General features: G+C 55.1%; 14 protein-coding genes across 14 annotated transcripts; 8 read left to right on the top strand and 6 right to left on the bottom strand.

Moving 5' to 3' along the window:
- Window positions 1-886: 886 nt before the first annotated feature.
- On the bottom strand, window positions 887-2,260 carry LTR77_001584 (uncharacterized protein; the record flags this gene model as incomplete). Its single annotated transcript, XM_064798846.1, has 3 exons — window positions 887-1,531; window positions 1,886-2,174; window positions 2,223-2,260. The coding sequence occupies 3 exons, from the start codon at window positions 2,258-2,260 to the stop codon at window positions 887-889; spliced, it is 972 nt and encodes a 323-aa protein (XP_064663173.1).
- Window positions 2,261-2,612: 352 nt separating this feature from the next.
- LTR77_001585 (uncharacterized protein) lies at window positions 2,613-4,889 on the top strand (the record flags this gene model as incomplete). Its single annotated transcript, XM_064798847.1, has 1 exon — window positions 2,613-4,889. One exon carries the CDS (start codon window positions 2,613-2,615, stop codon window positions 4,887-4,889), a length of 2,277 nt encoding a protein of 758 aa, XP_064663174.1.
- A 290-nt stretch (window positions 4,890-5,179) lies between these two features.
- Window positions 5,180-6,307, bottom strand: LTR77_001586 (uncharacterized protein; the record flags this gene model as incomplete). The annotated part of the gene is made up of 2 exons (XM_064798848.1): window positions 5,180-6,238; window positions 6,302-6,307. The coding sequence occupies 2 exons, from the start codon at window positions 6,305-6,307 to the stop codon at window positions 5,180-5,182; spliced, it is 1,065 nt and encodes a 354-aa protein (XP_064663175.1).
- A 444-nt stretch (window positions 6,308-6,751) lies between these two features.
- Window positions 6,752-7,164, top strand: RPP2B (60S acidic ribosomal protein P2; the record flags this gene model as incomplete). The annotated part of the gene is made up of 2 exons (XM_064798849.1): window positions 6,752-6,910; window positions 6,985-7,164. The coding sequence occupies 2 exons, from the start codon at window positions 6,752-6,754 to the stop codon at window positions 7,162-7,164; spliced, it is 339 nt and encodes a 112-aa protein (XP_064663176.1).
- A 433-nt stretch (window positions 7,165-7,597) lies between these two features.
- Window positions 7,598-8,333, top strand: RPS15 (ribosomal protein S15; the record flags this gene model as incomplete). The annotated part of the gene is made up of 5 exons (XM_064798850.1): window positions 7,598-7,615; window positions 7,668-7,686; window positions 7,779-7,836; window positions 7,911-8,207; window positions 8,264-8,333. The coding sequence occupies 5 exons, from the start codon at window positions 7,598-7,600 to the stop codon at window positions 8,331-8,333; spliced, it is 462 nt and encodes a 153-aa protein (XP_064663177.1).
- A 1,310-nt stretch (window positions 8,334-9,643) lies between these two features.
- Window positions 9,644-10,480, top strand: LTR77_001589 (uncharacterized protein; the record flags this gene model as incomplete). The annotated part of the gene is made up of 1 exon (XM_064798851.1): window positions 9,644-10,480. The coding sequence occupies one exon, from the start codon at window positions 9,644-9,646 to the stop codon at window positions 10,478-10,480; it is 837 nt and encodes a 278-aa protein (XP_064663178.1).
- A 579-nt stretch (window positions 10,481-11,059) lies between these two features.
- Window positions 11,060-13,521, top strand: LTR77_001590 (uncharacterized protein; the record flags this gene model as incomplete). Its single annotated transcript, XM_064798852.1, has 2 exons — window positions 11,060-12,076; window positions 12,166-13,521. 2 exons carry the CDS (start codon window positions 11,060-11,062, stop codon window positions 13,519-13,521), a joined length of 2,373 nt encoding a protein of 790 aa, XP_064663179.1.
- A 980-nt stretch (window positions 13,522-14,501) lies between these two features.
- LTR77_001591 (uncharacterized protein) lies at window positions 14,502-15,603 on the top strand (the record flags this gene model as incomplete). Its single annotated transcript, XM_064798853.1, has 2 exons — window positions 14,502-14,819; window positions 14,875-15,603. 2 exons carry the CDS (start codon window positions 14,502-14,504, stop codon window positions 15,601-15,603), a joined length of 1,047 nt encoding a protein of 348 aa, XP_064663180.1.
- Window positions 15,604-15,887: 284 nt separating this feature from the next.
- Window positions 15,888-17,601, bottom strand: LTR77_001592 (uncharacterized protein; the record flags this gene model as incomplete). Its single annotated transcript, XM_064798854.1, has 2 exons — window positions 15,888-16,535; window positions 16,591-17,601. 2 exons carry the CDS (start codon window positions 17,599-17,601, stop codon window positions 15,888-15,890), a joined length of 1,659 nt encoding a protein of 552 aa, XP_064663181.1.
- A 576-nt stretch (window positions 17,602-18,177) lies between these two features.
- LTR77_001593 (uncharacterized protein) lies at window positions 18,178-19,326 on the bottom strand (the record flags this gene model as incomplete). The annotated part of the gene is made up of 2 exons (XM_064798855.1): window positions 18,178-18,863; window positions 18,921-19,326. The coding sequence occupies 2 exons, from the start codon at window positions 19,324-19,326 to the stop codon at window positions 18,178-18,180; spliced, it is 1,092 nt and encodes a 363-aa protein (XP_064663182.1).
- A 488-nt stretch (window positions 19,327-19,814) lies between these two features.
- Window positions 19,815-20,981, bottom strand: LTR77_001594 (uncharacterized protein; the record flags this gene model as incomplete). Its single annotated transcript, XM_064798856.1, has 3 exons — window positions 19,815-20,024; window positions 20,085-20,776; window positions 20,825-20,981. 3 exons carry the CDS (start codon window positions 20,979-20,981, stop codon window positions 19,815-19,817), a joined length of 1,059 nt encoding a protein of 352 aa, XP_064663183.1.
- A 624-nt stretch (window positions 20,982-21,605) lies between these two features.
- On the top strand, window positions 21,606-23,314 carry LTR77_001595 (uncharacterized protein; the record flags this gene model as incomplete). Its single annotated transcript, XM_064798857.1, has 5 exons — window positions 21,606-21,662; window positions 21,720-22,298; window positions 22,349-22,396; window positions 22,468-22,560; window positions 22,613-23,314. The coding sequence occupies 5 exons, from the start codon at window positions 21,606-21,608 to the stop codon at window positions 23,312-23,314; spliced, it is 1,479 nt and encodes a 492-aa protein (XP_064663184.1).
- Window positions 23,315-23,742: 428 nt separating this feature from the next.
- LTR77_001596 (uncharacterized protein) lies at window positions 23,743-23,945 on the top strand (the record flags this gene model as incomplete). The annotated part of the gene is made up of 2 exons (XM_064798858.1): window positions 23,743-23,899; window positions 23,920-23,945. 2 exons carry the CDS (start codon window positions 23,743-23,745, stop codon window positions 23,943-23,945), a joined length of 183 nt encoding a protein of 60 aa, XP_064663185.1.
- Window positions 23,946-24,357: 412 nt separating this feature from the next.
- Window positions 24,358-25,473, bottom strand: LTR77_001597 (uncharacterized protein; the record flags this gene model as incomplete). The annotated part of the gene is made up of 1 exon (XM_064798859.1): window positions 24,358-25,473. One exon carries the CDS (start codon window positions 25,471-25,473, stop codon window positions 24,358-24,360), a length of 1,116 nt encoding a protein of 371 aa, XP_064663186.1.
- Between the last annotated feature and the right edge of the window lie 79 nt (window positions 25,474-25,552).

A 25,552-nucleotide genomic window follows, 5' to 3' on the forward strand; every position in this document is an offset into this window, starting at 1 on the left:
CCCGGAATTCGTTCTTTCCCCCTTTGAAGAGCCAGTACCCACTTTCGTCCTGAGTTTCCTTTGCTTCAACGACCACTGTCTTCCCTGACTCTTTGTTCGGATGCACCTCGACGTGGCAGTCAGCACGAAAGAGCGATCCACGGTCCGCTTCTCCCCGGAAGACTGCTCTCCAAGATGTCGGCGTCAGCATTAGCATGGTCGCAGTCCTTAGTTCGGGTTCGTATCTGGAAGGTCCACCCCACTCATTCACTAGTTTCGTGCCTGCTACCATCCGCTGCCACTGCCGCGCATCCCTCGCGAGTCTCGATTGCACAAGGCCTGATAGCTCGTGGTCGGAGCTGTCCATCTCCAGCGCTTCCATGAGACCAATGACACAACTAGCAAGACTCCATCCATGTCGGCTGTAACCATCTTTCCGGCGCAGAAAGGTCGCCCATTGTAGCAACAAACTGAATCTTGAAATCGTGTAATCTGGCTCGATGGCTTTCATGTCAAAGCGTATCCACTTCGGCCACTCAATGAGCCTGAGTAGCGCGTAAAGCCTATCGCGGAAGTCTGAACATTCGAAGCGAGCGAAGGCAAGAAAGATGTGGTCATACTGGAGGAAGCCCTCCCACCGATGGTTGACCCATAGTTTGCGCCCAGTGTTACTTATGTTGGTCCAACGACTCCAGTCGGCATGGCGGGAGCCGCACAGACAGACTTCCACGCGAGGAGCGCCATCTTGGGGACCCTCCTTCACAATGTTCTGTAAGGTCCCACTGTGTTGTGAGCCGAGGTGCGCTGTAACCACGACGACCGGAAGTTGCGAATGTGGACATATCCCACAAAGAAGGGTGATCGCGCAAGCAGCGTGGAGCTCTTGGACGATCCAAAGGCGACGCCACTACGCACGATGTACGAAGGGATCCAGAGCAACATCGGCACGGCGGCCTAATCCAAACGGAGAAACGTGCGGAATGGTCGACCTACTATTACGATAGATCGTCAGCTCGAAGGCGGCACGAATCGTGGTCGCCAGAGGTCCTGTCATCTTCTGAGCGGACTGCCAGGCTTGTAGTAGCAGCTCAAACAAGTATTCGCTGTCGTCCGCACGAGGACCGACGCAGGAGAAAACATGTGCGGCTTCCGAGAACGTTTCCCACATCAACCTGACCTGGATGCCTTTCTCTTCGTTGTCCTGTTGGTTGATGCAGAGCGAGTCCATCCAGTAGTATTCGTACTCCGGCGATGCGAGGTGTTGATGTACGATCTGTTGCAGGGCGTAGTGACAGTTGCTCGTTACCCGAAATTCGCGGTGCTGAATGGTGATGGCCTTGCAGTACTTCAGCTCTCCCCAGGCGTAGGAGATGGCGGCGTACGGAGGTGCCGCATCGCGCTGGTAGGCGTGCAGCTCGAAGTTGAGATGGCCAGTGGTAGTCTCCGGTAGTATATGGAGAAGTTTGATCTCTTTGGCGGCATCCTCGAGCGGTGTGTGCTGGAAGTCCTGCGCAGCGTTGGTGTCGCCAGAACCAGACGGTGTTTCTGTAGACTGAGACATTAGCACGTCAGTACTCGCCATGGATGTAGCTTGACCCTTGGGAAAGACAATCGACTCAAGTTCGTGGAGGGTTGAAGAATACTTCAGCGAGCCTTGCTGAGCTTGCACAGCCACCGCCACCAGCTCACAGCTGCACAATAAAGCTGTGGATCTTGTCGAAGGACGTGCAATGTCTGATGCGGAGGCGTTACAGGGCTATATAACACATATTGATGAAAGCAACGTTCACCCGACGTTGTCCCGACTCTCAAACGCCGCCAAATGCTGGTACCGTAGCACATCATACCTCCAATTCAAACGCCTTTCGATCCACCTTACTCATTGTGACTTCCCAGCGCTATGTACTGCGCTCATATGCGGCGCATGGGCGGGTTGCGCTGGTGCATCAGGCATAGGGACGTCGGAGAAGTCGTCTTGTCCGATCGCTTTGATCGTGAACGTATCTGCTCGTCTCTCATCAGCCCCAATACTTCTACCATGACGTCTTTCTGGTGTTCTCGACGCACAGACAGCGGCGACGAAGCCGACTATGCACACTCCCGTGATGGCGTTCTTGACGAGGTAGGGTTGGCGGGCGCGGTAGAGGGCGGTGCCGGGTCGGTTCTGTTGGTCGTAGTAGGATGATTGAGGGGCTCTGGGTATGGTCAGCATTATTCTACCGTGGTATGAGACTATACCATACCTGCCCAAGGGCATTCGTAATCTTTGTGTCGGCCTCATCGTTGTATTGAAGTTGAGATGCAGTCTTCCATAAAGTCGGAGTCTTGACATATGATCGCCCAATCGAGCCTCGCTTAGCTGGCCAATCACAGCTTGGCATGAGCCAGCGCCTCACAGCTTCAACGACATCTGCTGTCAACTGCTGCCATTAACGCGCAACTTCACGACAACACCACATCAGCCATACCAGCTTTGGAGCTGCGCTTGACCACTTTACGCTCGACCATACGCTTCTCCTGACAGCACGCCTCAGGGGACTATATGGGTGCTGTGCTGCATGGGCAAATGCTTAGCGTAGATAGTTTGCTGTGACCTCGCGCACCTCCCATAACCCCCATCCATCTTCGCCAGCATGGCCGACAACAGCGATACAATCACCCAGCTCAACTCGGCGCGCTCCATCGTGCTCAAAGACGCGGCCATCTATCCTCAAGTCGTCAACGGCGTGCTCCCCGTCATTGGCCCCGAGCGCCCCGTCGAGCTTCGAAGATGGGGTGCCGACTTCCTCGCAGAGACCTTCGCCTCGCCGGTGGTGAGCGCGGAGGAGAAGCAGAGCATGTGCTTTACCGTGCTTGACACATTGAAGAGCTACCTATTACGGAAGGAGGAGAATGGGGAGGACGAAGACTGGACAGTCGTGAAGAGCGCAGTGCAATGTGCTGCCAGTATATACCCCCTCGTATTCCGGCATACCGCAACCAATGTCGACGACGCGGAGACGTGGGGTAAGATGGCGAGCATGAAGAGCAGTATCTTGCGGCGGATGGACAGCGCGCCTGGTGGTGTACGCGTGTGCTGTATCAAGTTCGTCGCGTCTGTGGTGCTTGTGCAGACTCAGGGCGTCATTGCGGATCCTAGGAGGCCGGAACAGAACGAGATCAGTCTTGCGCTCGTGCCGCGTGACCACAAGCTTATTTCATACTCGAACTTGGAGGCTGAGGCATCTGGGTTGCTAGATCGTCTGCTGGGTGTGTTGCAGGATAACATCAGCGACCCCCTCATTGCGACGGCGACCCTGAATGCGCTGTCGTCGCTTGTGCAGAGGCGGCCGAGTATTGCCGCGAAGATTCTGTCCACGGTTCTGGCATTCAACCCGCTTACGCTTGCGGGAACGGGCAAGTTGGAGGGCAAGGACAAGGTCGCGGTCAGGAGTATGACACGCACCACCATGTCCTTCTTGACGAACGTGTACAAACGCAATCCGACTCAAGCGCTCGCGGGGCGGATACAGCACCAAATCGAGCGGCTGCGGCAGACTCTGACCGATGTCTTCTCCGAGCACAATCCGCTCAAGCGTGGTGCACCGGACGAGCCAGTCGACGGGCTGAGTGATGATAAAAGGCAGAAGCTCGATCGTGAGGCTGAAAGTGGGATGACTCCGCAGCAGCAGCAATACCCACCGCTGCCACCTGGACCCGTCAGCGGGGCGCAGTTGTGGACTCTCACGAACGATTCGAATATGGCAGGCTTTCACGCCGAGGCCGTACCGCAACATGTCCTCGCTCAGATCATCCCGCCTCTGCTATCTTCGATCAATTCAGCACAATTTGAAGCCGCAATTAACGTCGTAAGGGCGCGGTACCTCGAAATGCAACGGCGTCCACCTCCCACAGCGCCGACTGGAGACGAAGAAGATGACGACTACGATCCTGATATGGGTTTCGGCGACGGAGAGCAAATCGCGAACCAGGTCGACCAGCTACCTCCACTACAAGGCCAGCCGGAGCTCGCGACAGCACCCTTCCACTTCCCGTCACCACCGCCTTTGACGGAAGAAGAACGCACAACGTACTCGGAAACAGCAAAGGACAGACTCTTCATAACATTGCACGAGCTCGACACGGAAGCCGCAAAGAGGACCAAGAAGCCTGGAGACGAGAAGGAGAAAGGCTTCAGCCAGCTTGCTGCGACTGGGTCCCAAGACCGCGACGGCTGGGTCGCCCTCCTTACCCGCCTAGCCACACGCCCTGCCTTTGAATCCAGCGCTCCCAACATGAACCTCGACGGCGCCACCGACACGATCAAGCGCGAGAACGAAGACCGCGCCCTCACCAAGCAAGGATTCCAGGATGAGATTCTCCCCGACAAACTTCGCGCAGCCTTCCACACCTACATCCTCGACGACTGGCGCCGCCGCCTCGACATCGCCATCGCCTGGCTTAACGAGGAATGGTACGCCGAGAAACTCGCCTCCCCATCCTCAGCCATGTCCAACTACACGCACCTCACGCTCCACTTCCTCGACGCCCTACTCCCCTACATCGATACCAAAGACGGACGCTACCTTATTCGCCTACTCTCCGAGATCCCTTATCTCCCATCAGGCACCGCTGGACTCGATGGGAGTGCAGGTGCAGGAGACCACGGCATCTGGACCCGCATCGAGAAACTTGCCGAGGACCCGGAACGCGTGAGTCTTGCGGCGCAGACCCTGCTGTACCTCGCCATGCTGCGGCCGCCTGTTAGGAACGGGGCGGTCGAGTGTGCGGTGAGGATATGGCGGGAGAATAAGTTGGGACGGGCGGCGGTGGGGAAGATGGTGGGGAAGTATCGGCCGGAGGTGCTTCAGGAGGGTAAAGAGGGAGAGGAGGAGAAGGTTGATGGGGCGGTGAAGGGGGAGGGGATGTGAGAATGGATATTATGTGCCGCGTGATTGGGGGAGTGCATTCATGGTGTTGAGTGGCAGACTTGCAGAGCGTTCCGTCCGAGAAGGTCCAGTGATCAAGGGAGGTCACAGGTGGATATGTGTAACTACCATGCGTTCGGGTTCGCCATGACGCTAGTGTAATGAGAACGCTAAAGAGAGCAAATTCATGCATGAAATCAAAGACTCATCCCGGACCCTCTATTCCAGTTCAATATCACCATCATGGTTCATAAGCCAATTGATCGTTCATCGTTGCCAGCCCATCAATCTCCTCAGTACCTCTTCCTCCCCGCAGCAGCAGCAGAATTCATCTGCGCCAATCTCCGCCTCCTCGCCTCCTTCTCCCGCTTGAGCCGCTCCTCCTCCGCCAACGCCTCTTCATCCTCCTTCTGCGCCAGCTTGCGCGACATCATCTCCTCCTTCTGCACATCGTCAAACCCGCCTTCCATATCTGAAGACGCGTCTGAAACGTAGCCTCCTTCGTCTTCGTCCTCCTCCCCGTAGTCATCGACTTCATCGAGCTCGTCCCAGTCGGCGTACTCGTTAATTCGGGAGCGGGAAGACGCGGGTTTGGCTTTTGATTGTGTGGATGGGCGAGCGGGTTCCGCGGGAGCTGAGGCGGATTTCATCGTGCCTTTGTAGCTCAGCTCCGGTTTCGGGACTTTCTTTGGTAGCGGCGCTGCAGCGGCGGCGGCGCCTGCTCGGCCTGTTAGAGGCGTGTTGGATCTGCTCCGGTCCACAAGGCTCTTGCCTCCTGCTCGCTGCTGTGCTTTTGCTTCGGCTTTCATTCTTTCCCGTTCGCGTTTTGTGGGGATGCGTTTTGTGGGCTCGTTCTTGTAGGTGGGTGTTGAGGCGGTCTTGGCGGTCGCTTGGTGGGCTGCTTTGCCGCGTTCGAGGGCGGCTAGGTAACCTCGTTTTGGTGCAGGGGCGGCGTTCGTTGTGGCGGATGATGTGGGTGTTGCCGAGGACGGACGTTGAGACGACGATGTCGGTTGTCGTGGCCCTGGGCTAGAGGTTGCCGCTGTGGTTGCTGGTCGCTGTTGTGAGACAGCTTTTGGCGCGAGCTGGAATCGAGAGGAAGCACTGCCTGCAGGAGTGGTTCTCGCAGTCTTCGCAGATGCAGCAATCTCCGGTTCTGCTGACTTCCGCTTCACTCCTGCCGCCGCGTTGTTTGGTGTAAGCTTGGCCCCGTTCGCAACATTGCTGGATGACTGGGCTCGTTGTCCGTTGATCTGCAGTCTAGAGGCTGAAGATGCTGGCTGCTTGGCAGGACCCTGCTGTGCTCCCTGTTGTTGCTGGCCACCGAGGGACTGGAGGATGGAGCTGAAGGACTACCGAAGTGAGTCAGTCGTTATCCCGTTGGTCGCATGTTGGGAGTCACCCATTATACCTACCGACATGTTCGTTGCAGCTTTGAAGTCTGGGTTATCGAATGAGCATGGTGATCTTGACGGCGGTCGCGGGAACTATAAAGAATATAAGTTCGTGATCAGAAGAAGAATGATGTAGAGTAGAGTGTTTGCTGTAGAGTGCAAACAGCTGACGTCTCGCTGCACCCGACGTTGCTCCGCCGCTTCCGGACTAGCGCCTCAGCGCCTCGCCAAGATATCGCCCGCACGAAATTCGAGGCGGCTTCAATTCAAGACACCGCCGACTGCGACTCATACCACCTCTCTCGAACCACACAACTACATCAAGGACTCGAAGTCTCAGTCTGCGCTACATCGTCAGCGCTTAAATTGATTGATTCTCTTGTTCGAAACACCACAACCCAAAAAGTATGCCAGGCGCACAACTGCAGTTTATGAAATGACAAGACTGACCATGGAACAGCACCAACCAAAATGAAGCACCTCGCAGCATACCTCCTCCTCACCCTCGGCGGCAACGAGTCTCCCTCCGCCAGCGATGTCAAGGAAGTCCTCTCCGCAGTCGGTGTTGAGGCCGACGGCGACCGTCTCGATTCTCTGCTCAAGGAGCTCGAGGGCAAGGACATCAACGAGGTACATATCCGCGAACAGTAGCTCTACAAGGGCGGCGAAGTTTCAAGGGAATAACAGGCTAACGTATTGTCCAGCTGATCTCGGAGGGTCAGACCAAGCTCGCATCCGTCCCATCGGGCGGCGCTGCGGCAGGTGGTGCTGCTCCGGCCGCTGCCGCTGGCGGTGATGCTGCGCCAGAGGCTGCGAAGGCGGAGGAGAAGGAAGAGGAGAAGGAGGAGTCGGACGAGGACATGGGCTTCGGTCTGTTCGACTAAGCGTGCTGCAAGGAAAGCAGGAGGAATCAGTCTATGGTCCGAGGAGGCTCTACAAGAAGGTCGAGAACGAAGGGTTTGCGTGCACATGGCGCTCTTTGCATGCGCTGTGCTGCACTGTCTTCCCAGCGTGACAGTTCTTTGCACGTAGCTTCCGACGAACAAGAGTCCTGACTATTGTTGCTCCACGATCCTCTCGCGCCATATCCGTTGCTCCCAACTCCGTTTTCAATTGCCTATAATTGTTGCCCAATGCATGCATCTTCATGCAACGACATCGCCGGCCTGTGATAATTTTGATGACTGCTCAAGTCACGTGATCTTGAAATCCATTGCTTGGCAAGCTCCGCACCTCGAATTTGCTTGACCACCCAACGTCAACCATCGAACTTCAGCTTACGACATCCACCCACGGCATCACACGACAACAGCAACCATGGCCGATCAGGAATACGTACGAACAGCTTTCGCACTGTTCGATGGAAGACATGCTGACGCTCTCGCAGAACGCCGAAGAGGCAGCCGGTACGCAGACATGAGTGAAAACCCTGTGGACAGGCCACAAAGGGGCGCAGGAAGATAGGATATCGGCTGATACAATGTGTTGCGCATCACAGAGTTGAAGAAGAAGAGAGCCTTCCGCAAGTTCTCCTACCGCGGCATCGACCTTGACGAGTACGACCATACATCCTCGACCCACCACCACAACCACGGGCAGCGTCACTAACCTCATCCTTCTCGCATTGCAGACTCCTCGACCTCTCCTCCGAGCAACTCCGCGATGTCGTCCACGCCCGCGCCCGCCGCCGGTTCAACCGTGGTCTCAAGCGCAAGCCCATGGGCCTGATCAAGAAGCTGCGCAAGGCCAAGCAGGAGGCCAAACCCAACGAGAAGCCCGACACCGTCAAGACGCACCTGCGTGACATGATCATCGTGCCGGAGATGATCGGCAGCGTGGTGGGTGTGTACTCTGGCAAGGAGTTCAACCAGGTGGAGATTAAGCCGGAGATGGTGGGACACTATCTTGCTGAGTTCTCTATCTCTTAGTAAGTTGGAACTCTGGGCAGAATTGACGCTCCGGCGACGCTAACAATCTATGCAGCAAGCCTGTCAAGCACGGAAGGCCAGGTATCGGTGCTACGCACTCTTCGCGTTTCATCCCGCTCAAGTAGGAGGTTGTCGAAGGAATGCATGGTTCGATGGCTACCGTTGCACGAATGGGAGGCGACGACTTCAAAGTGCTACGAAGCCACGGGAGGTGCTTGCATGGTTCATCAGCCTTTGGCGAGACGCGTATGTAGTCTTGCTGCAATGAAGCTTCTAACCACATCTCCATCACGTCGACCTGAACACACATCCTGTGATTTCTTTCCATCACGTCCCTGTGCACGCTTGCCTTCAAGCCACGCATCGTCCAATAAAGGTGCCTTTAAAGGCAGGGTTGACCTTTGATCTGGATGGGGTGGCATGGCAAACACTATGACGGTGGGATATAAGGTAGGGCTTGACAGTGAGTAGATCTGCTCTAACGTCTTCCACAGTGTTGTACTCTCATCAGTATACAGAATCAGATCCGGATTATACAGCAGGCCTTCTCCCAGACTGAGCCGGTTGCACGAGGAACCATTCGACACGATTAAGGTCTGGAAGACGAGCCCTCTGCCGGAAATGTAAAATAAGCCTTCGCAGCACACAGACGATGATCACAATGATCCTGGCATGGCGACTGCACAACCTAAGCCTAGGCAGGCCACGCCAGAAAGAGAATCGCCAAAGTCTAGCACGTGACTTTTCGATTTCCACATGCATGGGAATTTGGCGCTTGTTGAAGAGATGACCTCATGTCAATTTGAAATTGACTCGCCGGCCCCCGCCTCTGCTTTTCACCACTCTTTGCGCCTAAACAGCTTCTCTCCTGGCCTTGCCTCAAACCCAAACACCGCCATCAACTGCAGCCATACGGTTTTGGTCATCCTGGATACCACAAAGCGCAACCGACTGATATCCAACCCACTGATCTATCGCTCACGTCTCCACATTCGCGACCAAATTGACGGCACCACTAAATCATACTGCTTCAACCGCCGTACTGACATGTTCATCCTCCGGCCTGTGTCAACAAACGAGAAGTGCTATGACTTCCAACTCATACCCATGGTTCCCGGATGGCAACGTGAAGATGTCTCTCAGCAAGTGGAAACCCGACTTCAATCTCCATAGCCAGATCCTGGTACTCCACTCAGCCTGGTTCAAAGCCAGCTTGAGCGAACGATGAAGCGGTGTTTCGGGAGCAGACTCTTTCAACGGCACGCCGCGCCTGTGGGAGTACGAACTGCGCTTCGACAAGTAAAGCGCGCTCGGGATGCTTGTGCCAAAACATCTCGAAACAGAAGCGCAATATGCCGACGAAAGCATGTGAGACAGAGTCGATCTCGACGAACTTGACGCCCAGCGAGCCGACGTTATCGTGGCCCACAGAGAGATGTTCGACCTCATGTACCACGTCCCGACCACTACCGACCACGGCGATGAAGGTCTTCTGCGTCATGCCGAGTGCGAGGTTCATGCGCTGCTCGAGGTCGGCCGGGTCTATGGATGCAGCGATGTCGTCAGTCTACACATCGACAACGTCCTGAACATTTACCGCGAAACCATTCTCGACGAATGTCGCAACAAACCGGTTTCGATGCTTGAGGTAGCGGTCAGATATCAGTGTGATTGGATCTTCAGAGAGGCCGGCTTGCATCTGCTCGGACGAAGCAACAAGAGGTGGGACCTTGCTCAAGATCGACTCAAGGAGCTAGGCATCCAAGAGCTGTTTACAGCGAAGCGTGAGGAGTTCGTGTCAAAGCTTAAAGCTGCCGATCACGACCTCCTCAGCATGTCCGTTCGATACGAGAGAAGCACAGTAACCGGAGAGCAGGCAGTTGCAGAGATGGAGCTACCGCTCGCATTCTTCCGCAGCTGGCTAAGTCCAAAAATCTGCAACGCCGGAAAGCAGGGCCATCGACTCCATCCAGGATATGCGGAGGTGTACCACAGGCTTGTGAGAGGCCGGGAGTTCCTTCCTGGTTACAACGAAATAGGTGAATACCTGCGTAAGTCGCACGGGCTGGAATCAGGGTACGGTCCTAGTGTTGCGTTCGTGGCGGATCTCCAGATGGGGGTGGATGCGGTTTTCAAGGTGGCGGCGGATCGAGTGAAGCATCTCACGAAGGTTGAGACGGCGGCGAAGTACCCAGATGAGACTTCGGTTCTTAGCCGTGGGTTGACTTGCATGGAGATCTCGGATGATGAGCTGCCCTGGGGAAAGGAGTAATGGTTGTGGTGATGGTCTGCTGACTCGAATCCAAAAGTTCGGACGTGTTCAGGTGTTGGCGTACGCATGGGATTGCCTTGTGGGGGAAATGGTTATAGCATCTAGAAGTTCAGCGATTCAAGGAGCCCTGCTGCATCACGGAAACGTAGATGTTGTTCAATACATGTACCAAACGCCTTGCTGTCCTAGTTTGACGCTATGCCGAATTCGTCCGTCTTCATCGCTGCGATCTCCGCCTGCAGCGTCGTCCCTCTTGTTTCTCCTTTCCTGTTCTACAACACCCAGCTGATTCGAAGACAACCGAGTGCCCTGCGGGTGTGGTTTCGGTGGCCAGCACGGTGGGAAGAGCGTGCGAAGGCATGACTTGACGTGGGACCTCGCCTATCGTGGCCTGATGCTCTCCTGATGGTGCGACCTGGCGAGACAGCACAGTGGTGCCATGCGATCCAAAATCATAAAGTAGAGGCAAGCTATCTGGTGCCCTTTTCTATCTTTTACTTGCAAACTTTCTCTTGATCTTTTACCGGCAGCTGCATGCCAAAGCGGAAGTGCATTCGCCCAATATACGATACTACTGACATGTCCGCCACAGACTCATCACGATCGGCCACCATAGCAGAGCCGCGATACGTGAGGCAAGTCCGCGAGTGGATCATTGCTTGCGATGAGCTTCATGGAGACTCCTGTGTGCCAGAGCCAGTCTCTCAGCGGCCACTCGAAGATATCCCTCGCTGGCTGATTGATGTGGACCAGCAATGCATAGTCCCTGGCCACTCTGCAGATTGCTACCTAGCTCTAAGCTACGTCTGGCCAGAGACTCGAGAACCTGCAAAGTCCGCTTCAACACCACCACGCAGTCTGCTTCTTGATGAGAAGACTGTCATCGACTTCCAGATACCTGGCTTCCTGGGCAGAGAGGAGACTGCAAAGCAAATCCCGAGAGTAATTGGGCACGCCATGGAGCTCACTTCCGCACTGGGCGAAAGGTATCTATGGGTCGACCGGCTGTGCATTGTGCAGAACGATCTCAGCGATGGTGGAACCCTCAGTCAGGTGGCAAAGATGGACAAGATCTATTCAGGAGCTTACCTGACTATCATTGCAGCTGCTCCCGAAGAGATGTACGAGAATGGCCTGTACATGGAATGGCCTTCGTTCAGCACGACCAGAGATAGGTACAAATACGATACTTGGCCCGTGGACTGGCCCCCGGAAGATGATTGGAAATCTCTAGATGAGCTACTGAAGCTTCCGACGATGACTGAAGAGGAGGTAGCCAAAGCCATGAGTGCACGATACGTGATGCTCTCCAGGTCTCGATGGGCCAGTAGAGGCTGGACCTACCAGGAACAGATCCTGTGCAAGAGAGCTGTTGTCTTCATCGAGACTGGATTGTTCTGGGACTGCCACTGCTGTGTGTGGGATGGAGTCGATCTCTCTCCTGGTCACGACTTTGAAGGCATCGCTCTTCGGCATGATCTCGGCCAGCGATTCTCGTCGAGATGGTGGCCGGACTTCGCCTTCTATCTGACCTCATATGCCCGTACAATGGACGAGAATTCAGCTACCCACAGGATGCTTTGCTTGGAATATCGGGTGTTTTGAATGCACTGGGCAAATCATTTCCCGGCGGGTTTGTCTCCGGTCTACCACGATTGTTTCTGGACCACGCGCTTTTGTGGCAGCCTTTTGGCATCGCAGAGCGCCGTGTAGATCGCAATGAGGATGCTTCAGGCCGCTCGAGCTTGCCCTCGTGGTCGTGGTCTGGGTGGCAAGCGTTTGTCGACCCATGGAGCCTCTGTTCCGGCTTGTCCTACATTCTCGATCCCCAGACGCAGGCCCGCGCTGGCAGTTGGCGTACGAAACGTCTTGTGGACTGGCAGGTCTTGCATGAGAGCGATACGCCAGAGCCAATACTTGAGCCGCACCTGCTTGGTCATCATGCAGACACTTTGCGATCGTATCGCGGCACTATAGACGGCTGGTTCAGATGGGTGAATTTCTGCGAGAGTGCTGGCAAAAGTCTCGCTGAGGCAGATGTATTCTTTACCCATCAGAGAGACGACGCCGAGCGCTTTAGACACCCGATACCGCTGGTCGAGGATGCTGGGCAGGAAAGCTTTCTGAACAACGCAAGATACTTGACGTGCTCAACCACCGAAACCCTTTTCTCTGTAGCAACGGTGCTCGAGTCAAGAATGAGTACAGTATCTACAGCGTTCGGCCCTTCCAAGATATCGGTCTTCGAGGACGAAATCTTCAAACGAGGGCCGGCGCCCAGCAAAGCCTGCTCAATCCTTGTGCTGCAGCAGTCGAACGGCGGGTTCGCTGGGCTGCTGCGACTAATGGATCGGACTGCGCTTGATGAGCACACTACAGTAGCGCTAATTGCAATCTCAACTGGTACTGCATCTGCGGAGGATATGCGGAAGTCTCTCGAGTGGCGAATCTTCGAAGGCGCAAAGGATGAGTATGAGGACGGCAATTACAGTCAAGAGTTACGTTACAGCCCAGCCTGGAATACCTCGACAGAAACGTCTGCTTTGCTGTTCGATGTCTCCATGGCTTTTGGCAAGGACGCAGCGAAGACTGAATATGTTGAATCCAAGTTCCCTGCAGTGTCGGCCCAGATCCAGCAACGCAACAATGAAAGCGTTGCGAGTGACGCTGCCCGACCCTCCATCTTTCAAGCGTTCGAATGGATTGACAATAGGGCACAGTTCAAAGCACGCAACGATCTCCTCCTCGAACGTTCGGGCATGCCACGTCAGACAGGAAAGGTTTCCGCAGCCGTACTTTGGGACAAGGTTCGAGCAAAGATTCGAGACGGCTCTTTCTTCCAGCAGAACGAGGCGATCCCAGAAGACGCACCGCCCGAGCATAAGCACCTCGAGGCTTCAAACGAAGAGTTCTGCGAGTTCTACAACGTCCTTTGGATCGAGCGTATCGATGGTGTTGAGTATCGGAAAGCATGCGGATGGGTTCCGAAGTACATCTGGGAGGCTTATGCGACTGGCCCGGTGGAAGTCAAGCTGGGGTGAGGCCCAGCGGACAGCGGTGTGGTGGATACGATCCACCTGAGGGGGTTCAACTGCGCATCGGCCTGAAAGCATTCTAGCAAAGATTCGGATCAAGCTCTCAGCAACATATCTTCTTGGACATCTTTCAGAAAGAAGGGTTCCAGAGACAAGGGGCAATGCTATGGCGCTGGAGATCTGCCAGGAGCGCCATGATGCAGAGCGCAGTGGTGAGAGTATGAGCAAGCTTGACATTGCTCATGCTGCTGTTGCCAATCCGAGTCGACATCATGCGTACACAAAGGACGGCGGCGATGTCGAGACAACAGCCACGAACTGACAGCAAAACACAGCATCACAGCAAAGAGTCCTCCTGTAAACGCCTGGCTTGTAACATATATTCATTAAGCTGATACAAGGCGAAACTCGCTTCGCTGAAGGCAACTTGGCATCCTTGGCTGCGACACGGCCTAGCTGCAACTCTCGTTTAGCTTTGGGCAAGGCGACAAGGCTTCCTTTGCGGCATTGCGCACTAGCGGCGGACTCAATACTATATCTGAAGTTCCTCACAGGAGGCCGAGCCGACTTCTTCACCTTGGCGGCAAGATAAGCTCACTGTCAACTCTCCGTGACACACAGCCTGGCGACGAGGTCGTCCACGCCACAGCGGAAGGGCGGTCGTATCTCCCGTACACCACCTCATGCAGACTGTTGCGTTCCACCCCCTTAGGCGAGGTCCTGTTGCCAAGGAGGCGGTTGACTTGCAACGAGATGTCGCCTACTAGTACGCCGGCTAGCTATGGACTCGTAGGCTATCAAGGTACGTGATATGCTAGAGGCGCTGCCTACTTAAAGAAGCCTGTGTTCTCTCACTGATACTATCCAAACATCAAGACAGCTACTCTGGTCAGCAGCTTCCGTTCGTTCGCTCTTACTGCGCTTCTTTCGTTTCTTTCGCTTCTCGCTTCACTTCTCAACGACAAACGACATCTCACACCGCAACAATGGTCTCCATCAACTTTGTCAGGGTAGCGCTGCTGGCGGCGCCGCTTACAGCCAACGCCCATTACATCTTCTCCCAGCTCATCGTCAACGGTGAGGCGGTCGGATCGGACTACAGCTACATTCGCCAGAACACCAACACATACATGCCTTCCTACACGGACGATGTCATCAACTCGGAGAACCTTCGCTGCAACGAGGGTGCCACGAACGCTGCTTCGGACACCTACGACGTCATGGCGGGCGACACTGTTGGGTTCAAGCTCGCCTACGACGAGTTCATCGAACACCCCGGTCCTGGCTTCGTCTACATGAGTCTGGTGCGTCGACCAAATCACTCCAAGGGTTTAGTTCGTTGATGCTGATGATATGCAGGCCCCCGGCGGCGACGTCTCCAGCTACGACGGCTCAGGCGACTGGTTCAAAGTCTGGGAAAGCGGTCTCTCGGGCTCCGCCAGCAACGAGAACAACTGGGGCACCTGGCAAGACGACCGCATCGAGTTCACCATCCCCACCGACACACCTGACGGCGAGTACCTGGTCCGTCCAGAGCATATCGCTATCCACGAGGGTCACGTCGGCAAGGCGCAGTTCTACATGGAATGTGCTCAGCTTCGTGTTTCGGGCGGTGGCAATGGCTCACCGGGGCCGATGGTGAAGATTCCGGGCTTGTACACGGCTGATGAGGTCAATTTCGATATGTGGTCGCCTCCTGTCCCGTCGACTTACGCTATGCCTGGACCGGCGGTGTGGAGTGGTGGTGGATCTGCTGGTGGTTCTGCGAACTCCAGCTCGGGCATTTCGATGTCTGCGCCAGCTGCTCCAGCGCCCTCTGCGTCTCAGCCTGCCTTCTCCATGCCGGCTGCACCTTCAGCGCCCGCCGCTTCTCCGCCCGCGTTTTCCTACCCAGCAGCACCATCCGTCCCACCAGCATACAGCCCAACTACATTTGCGACCGTCACCGGCAGCGCGCCAGCCTTCAGCATCGGTCCGGTCGCAAGCTTAGCCCCCACTGCGGCTTCTAGCTACGCTCCGGTCTCGAGCGGTGCTCCACCGGTTAACCCTGGTAACCCGGACTGCGAAGTCAGCTATGTGAGGCTTTGAGCTTGTTTGATCAATGGTAATACTGCGATTTTGGCGGAGAGAGGAAGGGGAAGGATGTCGAAGGGAGCTGAATTATACATCGGGATAAGGTGAAATGTTAGGCTTATGCTGTGAAGTACATAGCAAAAGCATTCTGCCCACAAACAATCGTCCCGGTGAGAAGGACCCGTCTGTCAGTAAGCGACCTTGTCTGCAGATCTTGGCGATGCTCTTCACGTCTTCATTGTGCTGTGATGCTATCGTCGTCCTTCTTTGCCTTCTTCGAACCGGCCATTGAGTCTTCGTCACTTCACAGCCTCTGACTGCAACTTCTCCCCGCTCTCGTCCGCTGGGTTTAAGTGCCCCTTCGCCGGTCCCATAACGCAAACTCCATCCTTGCTGAAGCGACTCCCATGCACCGGACAATCCCAGCTCTTTTCCACCCCATTCCAGCAGATCACACCCTTCATATGCGGACACAGCGCGGAGAACTTGTGCACACCACCTTCGTCGTCTTTGTACACAGCAACAGGAACCTTGGTAGTCGAGTTCAGCACACCACCACTTCCAGGCGCCAGATCCTCGATGTCTTTGATATCAGACTGCAGGAAGCGCTTGTACTGCGCCTGGATCTGAACATCGTGGGCCATCGCGGTGCCAGCTGATTTGAGAAGACTGGCTTTGCGAGACGGGGAGTACAGCTTACCCCAGTAATTCTTGACGCCTTCGATCTGGTCTGTGATCAAGCGACCTGCGATCACACCATGAGTGAGACCGTTGCCGGAGTCGCCAGTGATGATGTAAGTGTGCTTCGTGCCGGGATTGAGGCCGATGAAGCCCATGTAGTCGACTGGCTCGAAGACTTGGCCGGACCATGCGTAGTCAACGGAGCCGGCTTTGGTGAAGCGCTCGCGGATCCAGTCTTCGAGCTCTTGGAAGCGGCCAAGGGTTTCCTGTGAGGGTGGTGAGTACGACTTGTTGGTGCAGAATGGAGATTTCCCAACTCACCTCTTGTCCAACCTTGTGATCGCAGCCGCCCACGACCAGGTAATCATTCTGCTCATCGCAGCGCGTGAGGCGAACGTACTTGTAGGCTTCCGCGGTGTCGTACAACAAGTAGTCCTCAACGTAGCCCTGGGGAACCTTGACAGCAATGCAGTAAGTGCGCATGTACTCAAGCTCGGCAACGATGCTCAGCTTCTGCAACGGCACGCAGGTCGCCATGATTGCGTCGCTGCATTCGACGGTGTGGCCGGTGTCGGTTGAGACCGTCACCGTCTTCTTGCCTATGCCCATGACCTCAATGCCTTTCTCCTGGACATCCATGACCCGAGAGTGAGTGTAGCAGGTGAAGCTCGGTTGCTCCTTCAGCCATTTGAGGACTCCAGTGAGGTACTTCGTCGGGTGGAATGTCGCCTGCTCGTGGAAGATGCTTGCGTCACGCTGATCAGGCTTGCCATCCCAGCCCTTGACCGCAAAACCTGTCTTGAACTCCGCCGAAAGACCGAAGCGGTTTGCTTGCTCGACTTCGCCCATGATCAGTCGCTTCACCTCGGCGTCATGTTCACTGGACTGAGTTTGACGGTCATACTGGCTGATGAGATAAGCCGGAAGCTGACGATATTCGCAGTCGATGCCCAGCTCGCGTGCTACTTCACCAACGTGCTTGCTGGCCCATTTGTGGCTGTCGGCGGCGAGCTTGGCCCCCTCTTCGCCGTGCTTCTTCTCGATCTCGAGATAGTGGTCGTCAAGCGCCGATGCCAGATGTCCGCTCGTGCGGTCAGTCTCGCCGGAGATAGCATCGCGAGCTTCAAGCATCACCACGCTACGTCCACGCTTGATAAGTTCGTAGGCAGATTGCACCCCGGAGATGCCGCTGCCGATGATGCACACGTCGGCGGATGTGTTCTGAGAAAGCTGCGGGAACTTGGGCCTATTGGAGTACGGCTCGGTGTGGGCCCAGACTGGCGCGGTCTCGCCAGACGTAGCCACGAAGTGGTGCGGAGATACCGTCGCCATTGTTTTTGTTGTCTGCTTGATCGGGCTGAAGGTCTTGGTGATGGCAGTGAGCCTTTTCAACGCTTGCATCTCTCACTTGGAGGACGAAAGTGGAATGATGAGAAAGAGGAAGGATGGCAGAAGGGAGACGGTAGCACAATACTGTCCGTATGATGCATGCCTCTGTCGTCGCCCATGACATTGTGACGACACAGCGACTCATGGTGTACTTACTGTCCAGAAGCTCTTTCCTTCACTACCAGACCTACCTGTCGTGATTCACGAAGTAGCCATCATGTGATAGTGGTCGAGATGAGTGAGACCCACGAGTCGAGGGGAATTTGTACGATGACTTGAAGATGGAGGAGGGCGTAGGTAATGAAGGCCAAAAGAGGTGAGGTGAGGTCGGCATCGAAGTTGACTTCCATTCTCGGGCCGAAAGTCGGGTCGGAAGAAGATCAAGATGCCGAGCCAACAACTTCATCACGATGAGCGGTTTGCTTTGACCACACAGTCCACGATACAGCGAGCGACTTGGTGTTCGAAGAGAACATGCGTAACTCCCGTCCAACTACTTCTCACTAGCATGGCACACAGCTACTGTTCGTCCTTCAACCCAACCATGTCCAGCGAGTCTTTCCACAACCGCCTTTGACCCTCCTCGTCGTATATCCACTGCTTATACCCACTGATGCCAGCCTGATCACCTTCCTTCAGCGGCTGACTGACTCCGCAATCATCCAGGTAGACGCCACCTTTACCCTCAAAGTCCTTGCCAACTGCCGCCAATACCTGTGTAGCAGCCCCTTGCTCCACCGACTTGAAAGCTTTCATGATGCTCTCATCATTCATGAGCGCCGCAAGCTTCTCCGCAACCCTTGGATCCAGGGTCGCGAAGCCGGCGGTGAGGATGACGCCCGGATGCAGACTTAGGCTATGCAGACCTTTCGCGCCGTAACAACGCTCGATTTCGTTCGAGAACCAGATGTTCGCTGTTTTGGAGGAACCGTATAGGATCATGGGATTGTGATCGCCATCCATCTCGCACATCGGGTCGTAGTACTCCTTTGGAGGTTCGTCGAGCCCATAGTTACCGACTTGGACAGTGGAGAGGGCATTCGCTGCGCTCGCCACGACGACCACGCGGCTGTTGAAATTTGGTTCCGAAGATCTCAGTAGCAATGGCTTGAGCAGCTGGAAGAGGTAAAAGTGCGAAAGATGGTTGGTGGCGAACTGTGCTTCGAAGCCGTCTTGCGTGACTGCGTATGGGGTTTGGGATATGCCTGATTCCAGTTAGAATAGTCGACGGTTGCTGACAAAGGAGGACATGTGGGACTCGCCAGCATTGCAGACGAGTACGTTCAACCTGTAGCTCCTCTTCAAGAATTCCTCCGCCCCCTCCTTCACGCTTTGTAGACTGGTTTGATCCATCTTTACCCACTGGATCTTCGCATCCTGGAGACTTGGGTCTGTCTTTCCCTCTTCGACCAGATCTTGGACGACATTCTTTGCCTTTTCCTCATTCCTTGCGGTAAAGAAGACCTTGGCTCCAGTCTTTGCCAGCTGGCGGACCGTCTCCAAGCCGATACCATTGGTGCCTCCGGTGACAAGAATAGTCTTGTCGGACAGCTTGCCTAGTAGGTCGTTATCCTTGATGATCTGGAGAGCAGTTGGTCGGGCATCTCCAGGACCGTTCGTTGATGCATGCTGCTCAGCGTACGGTCGGATGTCGAAGGTTGGGGCCATGGCTGGGATTTCTTTTGTGTCCAGGTAAAGCTGCTGATAGCATGGTGTTGCAAATCTACCTCGACACTCTGCGCAGAGGCGGTGGCTGTGTAGCTTAAGTACATCTTCGTTGGACTCACAGTGGTGCTGCTAACGTTGAATTCGGTCTCGTACCGACGCAATGTCCCCATCCTCCGTCTGCTTTGTCAAACTGTTTGGGCAGATCATTACGACTGCCCTGACGATGCGGACGTGAGGATTCCTCATCGGCTCCGGGGGGTAGGGTTGCTTCCGCTTGGAGGAAGCGAAAGCGAACTCGATCTATGGAGGTGAAGTTTGTCCGAACTATCGTTTGCAGACTTCGACGAATCAGGTCTCCAAGGTCATGGGAGGGACAGAGAGCCCTTGGATTCAATCCACAAAGCAGGATTACGAGGCTGACAAATGTATGTCTAAATTCCTTTCCGCTCAAAACGCCAACAACACATTCAATCATACCATTCATCGCATCATTGCCCCTCGACTTCCTTCTTAGGCGTTGGCTCCCACGCCGGCACATCACCCCATCGATCCGCAGTCAGCCCGGCGCTGCCTGGGTGCTTGAACCCAGCTTCCAACTGCTTCTCATAAGACACCATTCGAAGTCGCTCGGTTTCGGCCGAGGTGAGATTGAGGTAGATCTCTACGCCGATTGCGTGCATGGCGATGGCGACCCAGATCTATCCAGCACAAGGGTCAGCACGAAGCAAGATTGTAGAGGCGAGGTATTTTTGACTTACTCCCATAGAAAAGCCCAACTGCAAAGCCGCACCAACGGTCACAGCATCCTGCGAGAAGTCCGCAACAACGGGAATCCAACCATCGGCAGTGCCATCCTCGACAAAGCATTGGGGGTAGCTCTTGCGGAACTGGCCGGGGCTCGTGAGGGTCGCGATAGCGTCGCAGGGCATCACGCTGTAGTAGTTGCTGGCAAATGGCAGGATCTGGGCGGCGATGATCATGATGAGGCGAAGAGTAATGATCGTGCCGCAGTAGAACATGGTGCGCAGCATCCACGCACGGTGCTGCTCGATCTGGAGGCGCTTGATGTTGTAGATCGCCATCCCGAGCGAAATAGGCACTATGATTCCAAGGAAGCCAATGCCTGCCTGTGTCGCTGGTGCACCGCCGAAGGACCTTCGAGCAAGCATGAAAGCGCTCGCCACACCGAGGAGGAGCAGGATCGTGACGACGTAGCCGTTGATGCGATGGAAGATCAGGAACTTCCGGCGGATGATGGGGAGGAATTGCCAGACCATCAGAAGTCCTGCGGGGATGACTGTCGCGAGATGCAGGATAATGGCGACGCGGTTGTGGCCGGATTTGTACCAGTACCATTCTCCCGGAGATGCTCCGTCGGCGTAGGTGCCGATGTTTAGGTACTCAAGTCGGGCGAGGCAGAATCCGACCATTGCGCCCGCAAAGACGATGACTAGGGGATGTTAGCAGGGCACAAATCAACGCGGCAGGGGATTCTTACACAGTAAAAGGTTGTATCCCTTCTGGAAGCCGACTGAGCGGTGTATCTTCTGCCATCTGGTCGCTTGTGGCTGCTTGCTGGCATCCTTTTGGTCTGACTCTTGACTGTCTTTCCTGTTCTTCTCGGCCTTTGCCATGGTGTTGTTCCACCCGAGCATAGTGAGGAGCTGGACGAGGGGTTCTGGAGAGGAGTGATAGTGGAAGGGCGTTCTTGCTGAGGCGTAGAAAGGCTCGAAGCGGTCGATGTGTCGATGATTGAGTATGAGAGTGAGTACTTACCATAGGAGGCGACGGGGAAAACTTATATACACGATGGAGTCGCTGTGCTACGAACCGAGTTTCGCAGCATACTGCAAAAGAGGGATGGTATTCAGTCGATCACGACGTAGCCCGTCCCCGAGGACCCGGCAAGGCACAGTCGAGCAGTAGATACTGGTGATCGAGATACAGTCGCTGCTGATCGAAGATTTGATAGCGTGCGATGCTCAGATGCTGCGAGGCAGTTCAGCATCATGGCTATTGGTGGCTCCGCTGGGCATTTCCAACCCTCGCAGGATCCAAAATTCATCTGGTCTGTGCTCTCGAAATCTCGCAGAATGGCCCAAACAGGCGGTTAGCGGGCCTTGGCGAGATGTGCTTCCACCTCAGCCTTGGTACCCAGATCGACCGATCACCAGCGTCGACCTCAGCAGCACTGCCAACACAAGGCGGCAGGAGAGAGGTCATGTTGCGAGCGATCTTCTCTGGAATGCGTGCGTACGCTCACCACTCGATACGTGACGATGGTCGGCGTTCCACGATCTCTAGGGTGCTTCACGTGTAGGAAGAGGAAGGTCGCGGTGAGCAGCGTCAGCAGGCATTACTATCATTGAGAAGCTCACGGTCCATTCATCTAGTGCGATCAAAGTCGACCGACATGCAAGAACTGTCAGAAACGTGGCGTCGAATGTGGCGGGTACGCCAAATATTCGACCGTCCTGCAGTGGACACCCAATGGCCTTAAGAAGAGGCAGCGCTTCGAGGAAGTAGTGGGCCGCAAGCAACCTTCTCAAGATGCGGCTCTGGTCAAGTCCAGATCCAGCTCGCCTAGCAGCACTGCACCTGCCCCTTCAGACTCCGATATAGGACTACTTCTCCCCGCTCAGGCTGGCATCGGGAGCCTCGTGTTGCAACAACTCCAGACGAAATGTTACGAGACCTACCTCCCTCCTCGAGGGGAGGTCATGGTCGACGTCAAGGAGACATGGATGTATACCATGAACACTTTGACTGACCAAGGGAACGCTCTGTCAGCCTCCTTCGCTGCGCTGAGTCTGGCTAGGATGGGGGTGGTGACAGGCAAGTCTGACTTGGTCGCCCAAGGGAGGGGACAGTACGCAATCGCCTTGACTGGCTTGAAGAGAGCGCTATACGATCCCGATCTGGCGTTTCAAGACAGGACACTGGCTGCAATGAGGACGTTGTCGATATACGAGGTATGCTCTGCCCTTCTCGTAGTGAGGATGACTTCTGATGCTGGCCCAAGATCTTGTCTCCCACGTACTCGTCAGTACCACATGGAAAGGTTCACGAGGTACGGATACATGAGACACACCGTCCACCTGCTCGGCTTGTCGCTAACCCTCGATTCTTGCTTTGATACAGCATGGCATGGCAGAGTGGTGTCGGGCAGCAGGTCCTCGCAGCATCAAGACAGACTTCGCCATGCAACTGTTCAAGGACGTCAGGTGGACCATCGTACGTCGCGCTCTTGGCAACGCCTTCACCAACACATACTGACAGCACTAAGATGAACCACTGCATCGAGACCCACAAGGCATCTATCCTTGGTAGCGAAGAGTGGTTGACACTACCTTGGGAACGATTCGAGAAAGACAGCCTGCAAAAGCTTTATGACTTTGGCTTCGACATTAGCACACTATTGCAGTTGGTAGACAGCAGTCTCGCTTCCTATGATTCGGAACTGCTGGCAACGCTACCGATGACATGCTTCAGTCTGCTGGAAGGGCTCGACCTATGGCGTGATAAGGCATGGCCAAGTCAGCACGATTCGCCGTTCGAGCTTAGCGAAGACATCTATGCCGACACAGAAAAAAGCCTACACAATCTCAGTGGCATGTGGGAGGCAACCAACATGATATACTATTGGTGGTTCAAGATTCTCCTCAACGAAGCGCTGTCTTCATTGCAAACAGCGTCCAGCCGGGAGAGCTCTATCTTCTCTGATGGATCTTCGCCTGAAAACAGCCAGTCCACCGTCAATCAGTACGCAGATCTGGCACTCACAAGCAACATACTCACGCTGGCGGCAGACATTGTGCGAGCATCGCCGTATCTACTGGCCGACAACACAGGCTGGGTGGGTCCGCAGAGACTGGCGTATCCACTCAAAGCGGCCATGAAGCACCTCGCTCGCGCCCGTTCGCCGCTCGTGCTGGAGGCTCAGGCGTCTCTCAAGGCTCTTTTTGGCAGGCTTAAGCCAAGTTGCTAGTGGGCAATAATGCGACAGACAAGAATGGACTGGATTGATCGGAGAAGCACCGACCTGCTGGCACAACGAGTTTAATGAATGAGCGCCCACTGCACACCTGCGTACTGGAGAAGTCCCAGGAGACTGGATCATCGTCACCGACGTTTGCTCTGACTCGAAGATGCCAGTCTTGCTGCGATGGCCGAGCATTCAATGGCGTGTGGTGGGGAAGACAGGCCTGCTGCCAGCAACAAAGCCAGCTGTACCCGCCAACAAGCCCGGAATGAATGGATTGTCCATTGTCTGGCATCATACATTGTCTTCCTCTTTGTGTCACACTTCCTTCCGCAACAAATACTTATACTTCCATTGTCCTCAACACACCCAGCAGAAACCCCTCCGAACCAAACCCACGCCACCCTCTCCTGCCACCAAGAACAACCGCCAAAATGATCTACTCCACCCTCGCCCTCCTCGCCACTCTAGCAACGCAGGCCGTTGCCCTCCCCGCCACCAACCACACCGTCCCCCTCGAGGCCCGGAGCTTCGATGCTTCAGTCAACTGGTTCACGCGCTACGACTGCCAAGACCCCTGCGTCGAGACTGGTATGTGTCTCGCTGGGCAGATGAACAAGGGCATTGCGGGTTCTAACAGCGACTGGATTGGTTGGGATAAGGGTTGTTTTGACCGCCCAGATTCCGCGAACTCTGTGGCTTTGTCAATTTCGAATGGACACAAGTTCACGGGGATCTCTAAGTCGTGCAAGGAATGGACGAATGATGATTTTAAGGCACAGACGTGGGATCTACCGACTGGGGATAGTTATGGGGATGATAAGTGCAGTCACTTTTATCACAACCATATCAAGGCGGTCTACTATAACTGGTAGGTGGCGTTGATGTGGGTGTGTTTAATTTATGTTGAGCGTTTTGCGAGCGAAATGTTTCTGAATGTATGAAGATTGGGTATCGGTTAAATGTGCACATATAAAGTCATCACTTATTCTCGCATGCAGTGTCGAGAACGTTGATTTCACAAACTCGTATTTCGTGACACCTGAACCTCACCGTCCCCACCCATACTTCCCCTGCCCCTCTCCCCTCTCTCGCCTCCCTTCCGCCCACTTATCCTCCAAATTCTCCTGCTGGCTCCGTGCATTATTCACAAGCTGCTGAAGACTATGCTTGCCCGGCGCGATAGACTTGACAGCTTTGTGCTCCACTACCTCGCCTGCCTGCCTCAGCTGCTCGTTGGAAGCGTACTCGGCATCCATATTGAAGTGCGCGATGTTGATATCGCCGCCTTTTGCGTGGCTGCCGAAGAGGCGGCGACGCTCGGCGTTGGAGAGGTTCAGGTCGGAGGCTAGGCTTGAGAGGTTGTTGGATGGTGCTGGGGCGGGGGTGGATTGTTGTGGTTGTTGCGCTTCTGGTCGCTGGTCTTCCGGTCCGGACGCGGATTGCGTTGTGATAGCCTCATATGAGTTTGCGGTGGTTTGTGGTGCTATCTCAGACTCTTCGGCCTGTAGCACCGAGAAGAGTGACCGTTTAGGCTTTGGGGGAGGTGCCGTCCGTGCTTTGACTGCTTCGTCCCTCGAGTCTGCTGTCCATGGTGCCTTTGAGTCTTCGGGGGCAGGTCTTGTGTCATCACCTTCTGAAGGCTTCTGAGGTGATAGTTTCTTCTTCTTCTTTTGCCCACTCTGCACGCTCAATGGCTTGAACTTCGTCGCCTTGCCTACGGGTTTGGCCTCCGGTTGTGGTGGGGCCGGTATATATTCTGTTGTGCTGCCATTCAACCCCTCATCCCGCCCACCTGCGTACGTCTCATCCTCTGGCGTCTCGTTGACACTGCCGTTCACAGGCTGGCGACTGAAGGCAGCTTCCGAGCTCGTCTTGAGACTAACCCCTCTGCCAGGCGCATTACCAGCCGGTCGCTTAGGTGCAGGCAGTAGGCTGTTGAAGCCGCTGAATCCACCTCCAGTCCGCGCTCTCTTCGCTGGTCTATCGGCTTCTGCGTCTTCTACTTCAGGTTTGACAGCCGGCAAGTCGACTTTTATCTTGCGCGGCTCGACTTTGCGAAAAGCTGCTCCATCTGCCGGTTTGGGCTTCGAGTCGTTCGGCTTCGACGCGACAGGCGCCTCATTGTCGGAGCCTTCGCTGTCGGAGTATGCCACGAGAGCCATGTCGTGTAGGTTGGAAATGTCGATTGAGGTGATGTTGGTGTTGGGTTGAAGAAGTCGGACTCCCGAGCTCGCCGCATTC

The sequence above is a fragment of the Saxophila tyrrhenica genome (genome assembly GCF_035928015.1).
Source record: "Saxophila tyrrhenica strain CCFEE 5935 chromosome Unknown scaffold_2, whole genome shotgun sequence".
In the NCBI taxonomy this organism is placed as follows: domain Eukaryota; kingdom Fungi; phylum Ascomycota; class Dothideomycetes; order Mycosphaerellales; family Extremaceae; genus Saxophila; species Saxophila tyrrhenica.